Source organism: Dama dama, chromosome 8 (assembly GCF_033118175.1).
Source record: "Dama dama isolate Ldn47 chromosome 8, ASM3311817v1, whole genome shotgun sequence".
In the NCBI taxonomy this organism is placed as follows: Eukaryota; Metazoa; Chordata; class Mammalia; order Artiodactyla; family Cervidae; genus Dama; species Dama dama.
In genome coordinates, this window is record NC_083688.1 from 36,651,125 (window position 1) to 36,664,960 (window position 13,836).

The window sequence follows — 13,836 nt, forward strand, 5'->3', positions numbered from 1 at the left end:
GGTTGAGGAGGAATGTCAAGATGAACTCCAGGGATCCAAAACAAAGCACACCTCAGGGTCTAAAATGAACACTTTCCTGAATGAGTTAACCTATTTCCTGTGTTGAAAGTGAAAGTGAAGTCGCTCAGTGGTGTCCGACTCTTTGCGACCTCACGGACTGTAGCCTACCAGGCTCCTCGGTCCATGGGATTTTCCAGGCAAAAATACTGGAGTGGGTTGCCATTTCCTTCTCCAGGGGATCTTCCTGACCAAGGGATCGAACCTGGGTCTCCCGCATTGTAAGCAGACGCTTTACCGTCTGAGCCACCAGGAAAGCCCTGTGTTGAAAAATGAGAAATGAAACTCAATCAGGCATCTTAAATATTTTTAGATTTATTTTATTATATGTGCATATTCAAACACAGAAGTCTTATCTTTCATAAATATCTTTCATAAACATTTCAATATTTATTCATATGCATTTTTTCCATGCTCTTTGGTCATTTCAGTATTCATAACAAACTTTATAGTCATCTGAGGGAAATCAGCTGTGTAGTCAATCTTTTGCTTTTACCTGTAAAATGGCTAATAAAGGATTTTCATCCTGCAGTCACAGTGACTTTTGAAAAATATGGAGGTACGTTGATCTGTAATCCTAAATGATCCGAAAACAACATAAGTAAATTTGTCTTAAGTTTTTCCAAATACATTCTGCCCTAACTTATTTTTATTCTCCTGAGTGTCAAACCAAACTTTGTTTCTGAAAAGGTGCAGTTAGGACCCACTGAAGTAAATGAGGAAGTGAGACTTCCTAGTCACTGCCAAGATAAGGCCATGGACTTGGAAGTGTGAGGTGACAGGGCAACAGCAAAACTCGGTGTGATAGCAGCAAATTACAGAGACTGTTAACGTCTCCGCATAACGTGACGGAGGGCATTTAATTTTATATTGGACTGTCATTCTATTTATGACCTTTCCTTCCCTGTTGGTCCCAACATACAATCTGTTCCTGTTCAGATACTCTCAGAGCTGGACAGCAGAGTCAAGAATGTTTTTCATTGATTAAAGGGACAAATACTAAAGAAAGTACTCTTGGTATTCTGCCCAGAGTACTCTTGGAGGCTTGGAATAGTAAACACATTACTTCCAGCCTATTCAACAAGCCCAAACCAGACCCCCAAATTCTACGGATTTTTCTCCCAGCATTGTTGTGCCCGTTTATGCCTTTTGACACTATAGTTCTAAGTGCCTTGTCCCAATGCACTCAATAACTCAGTTTCATTTTTGGAAAAAAGAAGTAAAACTTAGCTAAAAGAATTACAGAAAGCAGCAAATACTGAAAAACGAAAGTTAAATGTTTTGTTGTATAAAATGGTGTATCCAGAATTTGAACTGCTTTAATTGAATCTGAGTAAATCTACACCCACGGTTGTGGAGGACACATGCTCATTCCAAGGTCTCTCAAAAGTTAATTTCAGAAGAGCAATCCCTTGGTTGAGTCCAATTTTTTTATACATGGGAAGTAGGTGTCTATTTTCATTTTCCTTTGAACAAGATAAATATTATTAAGTATCATAGCTTAAGAGATGATCTAGTATTACCAATACTATATTTATCATATGTAATAATTAACTTTTAGTCATATACTCAATAACACTTTGAATTATAAAAAATTGTTACTTATCTTGATCTTTTTCTAATCTTCTCCAACTTTTTTTTTTAAATAATTATTCCTTCAAACTCCAGGGAACAGTATTCCTGAGAATACATCTTGTGACAATCTTATGCACATACATGTATTTTATCAATTACACACAGACATTTAACACATTACATTCAACACATTTAAGGGCACCTTAAATGGAACAGATGTATACATCTGTAAAATCTCCATAGTCCCAGTATGAAAACATTCCTATTCTATAAGGCCCTGTTTGTCAGAGTGGAGGCTTTTTTGCAAGGTACAACATTACTTAGCTTATTGGAAAAGTTTCCAACAGACTTCCATAACACTAGAGTGAAGGAATCAGGCTAAAAGGCAGACAGGTCAGCATAGTCATGTTCAACACAGTCTATTACTTTTTAAATATATATAAAGGTATATAGGATTCTGGTCAGATATTTAACAATCTTCTTCGACCCTTTTACTTTTTAAATACTTGATACAATTATACACAGAGAATTTGAGTCAAGCATCAAGGAACTGGAACAAAACACGCACATATAGGAGACTCATATAGCCCAGACATTTGTAATTACCAAACATAAGGCCTCTAACACTAAGGGAGCAGCATAATTTTAAGCAGATGAAATATATCAGCTTAGCAAGAATCATAAAACCACTTCTTTATGTGTATTTCTGCATTTGAGAACTCAGCATTAAGCATAAATGTCCTGAAAATATTGTAAAACATAGGTCATTTACCACCTCTGTTTTCTGAATGTTTAGATTTGAAATGTTTAGTTTTGTCCTTTAACTCACAGATATCTTTCATTCTATTAGTGAATGAGACCAAAACCCCAAATTATATTGGAAAATATAAATCACAATAAAAAACAATGCCTCTTTAATAAGCAATGCTAACAGAAAAATAATTTTCCTTTGTGATTTGGGTGGGTTTAACAGGTCTCCTTTATATATACATATGCATTTCATAACCATAGTCAAAGTTTAAGTGTACAGAATGGGTTCTAAATTCATTGCCATGTAATTGTAGTCTAAACTGTAGCTTGAGTGCTAGAAAACACATACACAAACCCACCACCATACCAATTTAGGTATGTATATGAGCTTTTATAAGCTTAGAAGTTATGTAACAATTTTCTAATATAAACTGTTAAAGTTTTGAAATTTAATCTTGAACTGTAAGATGCCAAGTCCTACTATAGGATTAATAACACACTAAATATAGCCTCATGAGCCTCCTAAGTTTTATTCTTTTCTTGAAGTAACTGAACTTCAAGTTAAAGTAAAATACACAAGCTGACTGTGTCTATAAAGAAATTGCACACTTTATATTTTTTCTTCATAAGCTTAACATCTAAAGGATCATATAAATTTGTTAACATTGAGAAAAGCTATTTCATTGAACCAATTCTAATAACTCTAATCTTAATATCTGAAAATATGCCCTTAAGGGCAGGCACAGGACACTATAAGGGAAAATAATTAAATTTCCCAATATTTTCCAATGTTGGCATTGATGTAGTCAGGGCTAGAAGTAAGAATACCATCTCTTTCTAGCTGTTATATTTATATTTAATTTTTATCATATTATAGGCTATTTATGTCTTCTTAATTTAGAATTATGTCTGATAATTTCTAGAATATTCTCTGTGTTGATTATGAAATGGAATGATCTGATGGCATTAGCATTTTGATTTACAATATGTAATGAAAATGACAGTTAAAAAATAAATTGAAAAGTTCACAATTCTAAAAATAGTATTTTTTCCTCTTCTAAATGGGTATATTTTTGATCAAAAAAAAAAAATGGCTGCAAGCTTATTTGCTATTAATATTTAGTTTCCCCAAACTAATATTTTCCTCTTGATTATTTTTTATGTAAATTGCTACTTGTATAGCCACCTGATTTAATGTTTTTGAAATTAGAAAAATAAACATTTGCATGAGATGTATTATGTAACCTCAAAAAATTACATTAGTTTTTTAGAATACATTACTTCTTAATATTCCTAGGTAAGCAGCTCTGTAATATTATACATTTTTAATTGCTCAAGGCTTCTTGAATCATAAACAATGTGCAGTGAAATGGCTCTGTCCTTTTATTCCTCCCTGGATTTCATGGTCTTTACACAACCAAACCATCTTAGCCATTACTTTTTTAAAGATGTTCATGAAACAACATGCACATTGGCAGAAAAATCTACTGGGATTTGTGCTACCCATTGGGTGTAAAGTGCTGTGTTTTCATATATTCCAAGTGAACGTTTTCAACTTTCAGCAAACTGATCCCTTCCACATCTTGTCTACACCTACAACACTTAAAAGGTACAGAACTAAACATGAGACTCATCTAGGTCTACATCTGTTTCCCCCCGCTCCGTGGGAGTAAAAGGGAACTGGCTCGCCAGCAGGGGGTTCTCCATGCCATTTTCCTCACTGATATGAAGAACAGTGTCTCCGTGCTGTAGGAGGATGGATGTCTCAAGGCCCGTGAAGTCATCAGGGTCTGAGAGCTGCGTAGAGAGGGGGCTGTGTGCCGTAGCACCTGGTACTTCTGTGTCCTCCTTCCTTCCTCCTTCTTCAGCTGGCGGGATCTCACCCTATGACCAAAAGGATCGTCACATTGAGAGATAGGATGGATACCAGGAAAGAGGATCAAAAAATACTGTTGTCCAGCTGTGACTGGAAAGGAATCGCAAGGCTGGACCTAGTTTTTTAGCCTTTGGTATATGCGAGATTTTATATAGGCCCTTTCAACTTTCTAAGTCTCAGTTTTCTAACCTGTTGCATGAGCCTCATTTTTTGCCCTGCTCACCTTGTAGACTGTGAGGGTAAATGAGATAAAGGTATTACAATGATTTTAACCATTAAAGACTTTAAAAATGTATATAGTATATTGCCCCTTAGCTTTCTTTAAATACCACATGAGAAGAACGTGGGATTAAAACAATAAGAAAAATATCTAAACAGCAACAAAAAAAGATCAAAACAAAAGTTCCTCTCAGAAGATTCTATATTTAAAGGGCTTCCCTGGTGTCTCAGATGGTAAAGAATCCACCTTCATTGTAGGAGACACAAGAGACGCGAGTTTGATCCCTGGGTTGGGAAGCTCCCCTGGAGAAGGCAATGGATACCCATTCCAGAATTCTTGCCTGAGAAATCCCATGGACAGAGGAACCTGGCAGCCAGTCCAGAGGGGTCGCAAAGAGTAGGACATGACTGAGTGACTGAGTATGTATTTAAAGGTTTCATCTAAATTGGTAACTTTATTTTTTTTAATTGAACTGTCAGCCATGTATAGTATACTGGTTTTCAATGGTAATTTTATTTTTTAAAATTTTATTTACATATTTACTTATTTATTTTTGACTGTGCTAGGTGTTGCTGCAGATGGGTTTTCCTTAATTGTGGCGAGTGGGGGTCTACTCTTTCACTGAGATACTCTGGATTTTCACTGCAGTGGTTTCTCCACTACGCAGCATGGGCTCTAGGGCATGGGCTCAGTAGTTGTGGCACACAGCTTAGATGCTCTGTGGCATGTGGTATCTTCCTGGAGCAAGGATTGAACCCGTGTCCCCTGCATTGGCAGGCAGATTCTTAACCAGTGGACCTCCAGGGAAACCCTCAGTGGTCATTTAATTATGAAATATTTCTTAGTTTTTTCATAACAAAGAGTATAAAGACTTCTGTTATTCCTTCTCAAGTAGATATACTCTTGGCCGTACTTTTCAATTGATTTTTTTTTTTTCATAATGATAGGACCAGTGTCTGACGAAACATTACTGACTCAGACTCAAATGATATGGATAACTTTTACATATCACCATTCCTAGACAGACGTATGCAAAGAGCAAAACTTGCCTGTTTCTCCAGGGCCCTCACCTGCTTGGGAGACAGGCTGTGAAGATCAGCAACAACAATGGCGGGGGAAGACGTGAGCACTGGCTTGTCCATTCCTTCCGGTTTCCTGGATGGGGCTGGGCTGCAGCCCTGTGGCTGGCCTGTGGCAGGAAGTGTGTCTGTTGGGGCACCTGCTGGCTCTGGCTGAGCCTCGATGAAGGTCACAGATCGTTTTTGGTCCGCTGTAGGTCGGAAATAGAGCAGTAAATCGGAATAGGAGGATAGTAAGTTGGCTTAATAATTAGCCTTAACCAGTGTCTCCTGACTTTCTTAGTAAAGACATTGCTGGTTTACCAATAAATGAGAGCACATTAGGTACATGTTTTGATTTTACCTTCTTAGGGGCTTTCCTCATAGCTCAGCTGGTAAAGAATCTGCCTGCAGTGCAGGAGACCCAGGTTCAATCCCTGGATCAGGAAGATCCCCTGGAGAAGGAAATGGCTACCCACTCCAATATTCTTGCCTGGAAAATTCCATGGATGGAGGAGCCTGGTGGGCTGCAGTTCGTGGGGTCCCAAAGAGTTGGGCATGACTAAGCAACTAACACTTCACTTCACTTCTTACAAACAGTAGCACATGGGTAGAAAAATCATTTTTACATTAAACAGCCTTTTTGCATAAATTGTTTTTCCATAAAAACAAGATCAGTACAGAGCATTAAGTGAACTGGGTCATCACTCATAACAACTGCCAACAGGAATTAAAAGTTCCTATTACTCATCATTCCCTCGTCTTTGGTAAGACATATAACAAACCCAGTTCCTGGCTTGGGTAAATAAAACACAACCTTCTATCATCAAATTTCATAGCATTTGTGGTTCAACTTGGACTTCCCGGACCAGGGATTAAACTTATGTCCCCTGCATTTGGCAGGCAGATTCTTAACCATGGAACCTCAGGGAAGCCCTCAATAGTAATTTTAATTATTAAGTATTTCTTAGTTTTTTCATAGCAAAGAGTATAAAGACTTTTGTAAAGACAATTCCCAAGGACAAGGGAATTATTCATTTACCTAGGTGCATGACGAGAGAGATGGGATTGAGGAAGATGAGGGGGAAAAAAGGCACTCAAGTTTCCTGGGAAACTTCTTCCCTTTTCCTAGTGACTTCCAAAGGTGTGTTTACTGCATGACTCTCAGTCTCTGAAGGCCTTCCCTGCTGTGTGGCAGGGCAGTGGGCCGTGTGTCAATGTCTACCCAGAGGGACACAGGAGGCCTCACCGGATGGCTTTGTCTTAGGTTGAATGCTCCTGCGGGTGGTTGACAGCCGAGCCCCATGGCGGTTTCTGGGTTCAGTCTGAGTCTTCTGACGTGATAGTAGAGGACGCCTTAGCTAAAGGGAATAGGCAGAAGAAAAAGCTAGCAGGAAGGATCTAACTGCTGGGAGGAAAGACTGAATTCAGAGGATTCTATGGTTTGTTCTCTTCTTTGAGGGTCGCTGCGGAGTCTTATGATTGTTCCTTACATTCTTAGCCAATAAAATAAACTTCTTCCTGCATATTTAAACACAAGTACTTATATAATTCTGGCATCCCCTTTAACCAATCCTATATTCTATCTTACGATTATTACCCCTTAATATAGCTTAAGAACATTAATAGAAATTAAAATAGTCATAGTAAGAATTTCAGGATACAAAACTAGCAGTGATTGCTTACCAGTCAGCCTTTGCTCACCCAAAAGCTGTAGCTGAATATGTTCTAACTTTGAAGGAAAGACTGATGAAAAACACCCTAGATTCTGCGAAAATGTCCAGCCTCCAAATCAGTGCGGGGATGTTCCAATCAAAGCCACAGCACAAAGCCTCATTTAGATTTTTATTTAGATGGTAACATAAAGGAAACCTACCCCACCAAAGGGAATTTTTAAGGATAATCTTTACTTCAATTTCAGTTTTAAATAGAATCATTAATCTTGAAATGAGGAAGAAAGGATGACTGTCTCTGCCTCTCTACAGAAAGAGGCCTGCAATGAACTTAATAACAAATCTTCCATGGTCAGTAGTTTGACTGGCAATGGTTTCTGGATAGGGAGCAAATAAAAATATGAGCCCACCTATTTCACCAAGAGACCAGGTTTGCTAATAAGATGCAGAGTGAAAAACAGAAGCCCCAGACTCTCCACTTTGCCCAAGCACTCACCATGTTTTAAAGTTGCTCTGTACTGCTTATTTCAGGTGGGGAATAAATATTTCAGGTAAAAAAGAGTCTTAATATACATAAAATAGAGTCTTAATATACATTAAAAATTGACTAGGGCTTCCCTTTCACCGGATGCCTCCCCTGCCCCGTCAGGGCGGCTTACCTGCCGCAGGCCCCTCTTCCTCCCCAGTGGCGGCTGAATGAGAAGGTTCTGTTGGCCAGGCTCACTCTGCACACTTGCCACCCTGTCAAGAGCGTCACCAGTGTCAGCGTGCCCGGAGCAGGCACACGAGACCATCCTCTGGTGGGTGTTAGTCAAAATCACTTACAGGAAACAGTCACTTCAAAGATACCATTATCTTTGAAGGAGGGCTAGGAAAGGACCCCTGGGATGGGAATTTCCACAGGTTTGGGAAGGAGGACACGAGGCTTTGTAGCCCCAAGCTGCCAAAATTGAGATTCTGTTTTCAATCACTGATGCCGGTCTGTCATTCAGCAAAACATCGATTCGATCACACCCCTGGTTTGGAAGCCACCAAAAGGTTTAACATGTCATATGCTAATCTCAATTTTTTTTTTTTCAAGGGTAAGGAGAAAGGTGATGACGAACAAACACAAACAACTCTATCACATGGATGGGAACACCTTTTAAAATATTTCAATTTACATGAAAATAAGATGGACAAATATCAAACACATCAGACACAGAATCCATTTGGGTGAAGGGTCACATTCAACACATGTTTGCAGCCTGAAGTCTCTGTGACTGAGTAAATAGTCACATAGGTAGACAATGAAAATGTCTTTAAAAATGATTTTAGATTTATAAGGCTGGCAAAGTAATTAAGCTATCATTACAGCTTAGTAGCTTAATTAATATCGAATAGCTGCACCCAAATATAGCACACAATTTGTAAAAGTAACAACCTGCTCCTCCCAAATTTACTGTGTATGTGTGTCTTTTATATGCAAAAATGGCTACCCGCAATGGTCCCTATTTTAGTATTGGGTGAAGCTGAAAACACTGTCATGGACCCATGATCCTTTTTCATTCTGCATGCATGTATAATAGGGATTTATAATGGGAGTGGTGGTGAAAAAAAGAAATATATTGTGCCCCAGAGAACATTGTAATCCTGTGGATGATGCCAATGTGATTAATTAATTTCGGCTTTGCCTTTGCGAAAGGAGAGTCATCTACAAATAGTTTTTACAGTAAAATATTCCACAGAGGAATGTAGTGTCAGCAACTGTCCATGAAAAGGAAAAGACTGTATGCATTCATTGCCATTTAAAAAAAAAATGAGCTCCCTGCAGTTGTAGGGAGAGAAGTTGATGGCAAGATGGACAATCAGACATTTCCCCTATAATTAATCATTACATGGTTGACACAGTCACGTGTCATTTTTTTAAAAGTCTTACTCATATTTCCACTAGAAGAAAAATTAATGATTCCCAAATGGAGTTTACCATAGTTTTTCTGAAATAAGGAAGTAATTATATCATAATTAGGCCATTTGGGATACATGAAATTCCATAAAGAGTTTTTAAAACAGGTGTTTCTTTAGACTTTCTTATTCTCCTGAATATCAAGTTCAAAAAGATCAATGTACATTGTTTTTATACATATATAACCTTGTACCATAAATGACCTTTCTATGTAGATGGAAAATTACCTCAAAGGAACAATGCAGTAAATCCTGATAAGCAATACAGACTAAGTTGCTGGCATGTTTGAAATGACATCTCCTTATTAATTATACATTTTAATATGTGTCTTAAACTGGAAAGAGTGAGTATTCAATTACCATATGCACAAAAGTAGAAACAAGTTTTTCCCAAAGACCAAGCAAAGCTTTCACTGGAATGGATTCTTCATTGACATCTAAATGTTACCTCAGTTCCCTTGGCCATAAAGGGAGGTTAATACTTACCATCTACCTCCCATTAAGGTAGAGAAGAGAAGTTAGTCAATGTAAAATGATTTGAACATGAAAAGTGATGCAACATAGTATGCTTCATTGTTTAACATCTGTAATGAGTTTTTTGCTTCTAGAACACCAGAAGGAAGTAGGTAATAACAAGTCTTAAAAATAATTGGGTAGAGAAAATGAAATAGAGGCAGTCCGCTTGTTTCACTTTTATTCAGTAATCTGAGATTGTGAGAAAAAAAATGGTGCAAGAAAAGAAATACATGTCACTCAGGGAGTGTTAAATGCCAAAACGTAATGGTAATTTCACGATGATTATTCCAAGGAAGAATCAAAAGCATCAAAATTTTCTCTATGGATAGAGAGGTTTAATCTAAGAAATGGATCAGGTTTATAGATTTAGTATTTAGTTGCTTTATAAAAATGATACAGTTAATGTTTCATGGAATGCACATATCAATGATTAAATTATAGAACATTCCCTTGGAAATACAGCTCAGCTAATATATTCTCCCTAAAAATATGATGCTAACATGTTTACATTTGGAACATCAAAGTCTGGCTTAACTGTGTGCAGAGGATACATTAGTAATAAACAACCAGAGAAATTAGTAATAGAAGTAATGCACACAGAAGTAATTTTGGGTCTATATCAAATTGGAGTTGCACGTAAAATGTGGTTTCAGTTTTGTTCTCCCCATGTCATGTAATATTTCTGTCATGTGCAGGATTTGTGATATGTGACTGTCCGGTGTGCAATGTAACACCAGCCAGAAGACCATGGTGTCTGCCCTAAGCACTTCTCTAGAGAAAACCGATTCCCTAAAAATTTTAATCTTGGGTATGAGAAATGGCTGATTTCCACTGTTTTGTCAAATAAAAAGGTAAAACCATAAGTATAAAAGCAAACAAAACTTTCTAAATTGAAGTTAAATCATCCTTGGTATTTCTGAGTCACTAAGCAATATTACTCTGGCAAACAATCCGGATTTTAGAGAAGTAAATATGGTTCTTGGCAGAACTGGTATGAGTCAACTGTCTACAAAAACCGAAGACCTTACTCAAAATGCAAGAAAGTAATTTATAAGCTAGAAAAATTTAGACAATGTTAGAAGACAATTCTGGCACAAATGACTTCTTTTGTCTCATTTCAGCATGAAGACTTGGAGTGTATAAATATGTTGTTTAGTTGCTAAGTCGTGTCTGACTCTTTTGCATTGCAGGTGGATTCTTTACACCTGAGCCACCAGGGAAGCGCCATATACAATTAATATGTATACATATCCTAATGAAATACATATCTAATGGTATTTCTTAAAGGATAGGGAAACAAAAGGCCATTCAGTAATGCAATAAAAATTTCTGTCACTCATCTCAAAGTACAAAAAAAAGTGTATTTCAACACAGAAATAGAATTCAAAATAAAAGTTTTAAGTAAAAGTACTGGGTGAAATTAGTATATAGGAAATGAATTTGTATTTTCATTGCTTTTATCTATACTTTTAGTTTTAATTTTATTATGGTTAGAGAAATCTGGAGGGGGAACAAAAGGCACACAGCATAGCCATTTTCACTGGGTGATTGCCCTGTGCTGAGGAATGCATGAGGCCAGTACAGACAGAACCATAAAGCATTTATAGGAAACAGGGACATAAACAGTAGACAAAATCCTACTCTTCCCTTTCCCAGTAAAAGATTAGTGTTTAAAGTTTACTTAGCCTCCACAACATCCAAGAAAATGTATTTTAAATGCCACAGCATTTAGAGATTAGAGACTGGAATTCAGACAAAAAAGGGAAGGATCTGGATCTTAGTTCTCCTGTAAGAACTGATTTAACACCAGGAAAGTACACTTCTCTGTGTATCACAACAGATAAACAGATATTTTTTTAGTTATTAATTCTCAACTCCATAACAAGGTTGTTTTAATCTTTTCTATTTGGGTGTATTTGCCAAATTTTCATAGTTTGGAAATGTGGATGATCATGAGATGGATGGATTATTTTTATTTTGTTTCATGCAGACTATCTATCTTGTTCAAGCTTGAGTCACATTCTTATTTTCCACTGTGATTAAAATTACCCTTACAGAATCAAATAGCATTGTAATCTCTTCTCTCTTTTTTTTTTTTTAAGCTAGAGTTGATTGTCAATTCCTTCCTTTCAAAATGTTCTAACATGTCCAAACAAAATTTAATTCTCAAGTATAAACTTCCAGGCTTAAATGCTTAAATAACATTTTGCATGTTTATATTCTTCTGGAGAGAGAAATATGGCCCATGGTGTGTGTATTTGGGGGTGGGCACAGGGAGGGAAGATCTACAATGAAGTTTCTGTATTTCTAAGAGCAAAACTCTTAAAGAAGAGAATTCTTCCATGATATACATACTACTGCAATTTATTAGTTCCAAAAGAAAAAAAAAATTCACCATAGCATAGTGATTCTTACAGACTTATACATCTTCCTATGAATCTTTATAAGAAACCAGTTAGCACACATTAAAAAAAAATCCTGGAAGAAATTTTCTAAAGGTCTGCAAAATTTTTATTGGTTTCCATCTATTTATCAGGTTATACTATTATCCTGGAGACTTCCTCATTTAGGCCTTGGACCAACTTGCCCATGTTGCCTAAAACAAGTGTTCTTTCAAAAGCAAATCCCCAGAAAGTTTATCAAAATGTGGGGTTGGGGTGAGCAGCAGGGTCTATCACTTTCTGTTAGGCATGTTCCTGATATTCTTTAAGCTTTAAGTCAGGTTTTCCTTAGTTGAGGGCTCAGGTGTGTGCTAAATGTAATTTACATAGTTAATATCTTACTGCTTCTTTAGAACCTTAAGGATCTGCACCATAAAGAAGTTTCATGCCAAAAATAAGAAAGCCTGGAAACCAAATATAAAAAGTATATATCCTATTTTATAAACCCACCTCTTAGTAATGCCAAAAGTTCCTCTCCTCCAAAGAGAACTTGGTGACATGATAGCGTTTGAGAGAGATGATTTGCAGCGTATGGCAAAGGTGGATGTGCTACGGCTGTCAGAAGGCCTCTGCACTTGTGGAACTTTTTCGAATCCAAAGTGAGTGTTTCATTTTCTGGTTTCTTAATGATCACTAATGAATCAGGGTGAGTGGCATCCAGAACTCAAACACACCAATTACAGGAACAACAGATCAACAAAAGTTGATCCAAAACAGTCATCAAAGAACTCACATGATTGACTAACTCATCTATAGATAAAACCTATAGCATTGGCTCTGAACCACCCTCAAATAGCAAGAACTCGGGGTTTATTCCAACCTACACTGGACCAAAGGCAGACTGGATTGGTTTAGACAACTCCAGATTAGTCCATTTGAACCCTAAGCCTGACAAAGAGGGCCAAGTCCTTGGGAGAATTTATAAAAATTAACTCAAACTCTTGTCTTCTCTCACCAACCCCAGACTAGTATTTTATTCAGTAAGAATAGAATTTGGCCTAGTTAGAAAAGATCTGGGACAAAATCTGATTTAATACTTTCTACAGTCAGTAGGACATTGAAATCATCTTCCTAGCTAGATTCTCCTGTCTTGTATGTAATATTAAGCATTAAACAAATAAATGCTTTGAAACCAGTGGTCATGGTGCTAGGCTTGGTTCAGAGCTCTTCCAATACTGTGAACAATGAAAGAAACCAGCTTGAGGACTACTCTGTTCTTCCCTGTCCTGGAAGTTCTCAATAATGGAATTAAGCCTGCACTCTTCAGCACCTCCACATTTACCACCAATAAGAGACTGATCTATCCAGGCAGGGGCTTGCAAACACAAATGAATGCCATGAATTATGGGGCCAGTAAAAAAACAAAACAAAAAGATACACCTGATGATGCAATAAATTTCCCATTTTCAGTTGCGAAAGAAAATGTGAAATCTGAACAAGATGCAAAAAATTAAAAAACGACAGCCTTTCACAGGAACGGCCTCTCAACATTTCCTCATCTTTGTGATACAGCAATAAACACGGGAGCACTCACTATATAATGCAAACCTGAAAGGGAATATTTTCTCTTGAGATGAAACAAAGGCACTCTTAGCATGAACAAGAAGCATTACCCCTAATGAGGATTAGTTGAGAGGTGTGAATCAACAGCACAAGATTAGGAATGTTTGACGTGGTTTATCTGAGTGTTAAAGGTGCAGGCCCCCTTTCTGAAGCTTTAAACCAA

The 13,836-nt window shown here is 37.2% G+C and overlaps 1 protein-coding gene across 2 annotated transcripts in view; it reads right to left on the reverse strand.

Annotated features, from left to right (window-relative positions):
• Positions 1-3,943: 3,943 nt before the first annotated feature.
• Positions 3,944-13,836, reverse strand: part of UNC80 (unc-80 homolog, NALCN channel complex subunit) — a 226,726-nt gene continuing 216,833 nt past the window's right edge. For both annotated transcript variants that reach the window (XM_061147929.1, XM_061147928.1), the window contains 4 exons: positions 7,869-7,950; positions 6,786-6,897; positions 5,549-5,748; positions 3,944-4,266 (listed from right to left, as the gene is read on the reverse strand). In XM_061147929.1, coding sequence (XP_061003912.1) covers positions 4,000-4,266; positions 5,549-5,748; positions 6,786-6,897; positions 7,869-7,950 — 661 coding nt within the window. In that variant the 3' untranslated portion in view covers positions 3,944-3,999. The remainder of the gene's footprint in view (positions 4,267-5,548; positions 5,749-6,785; positions 6,898-7,868; positions 7,951-13,836) is intronic.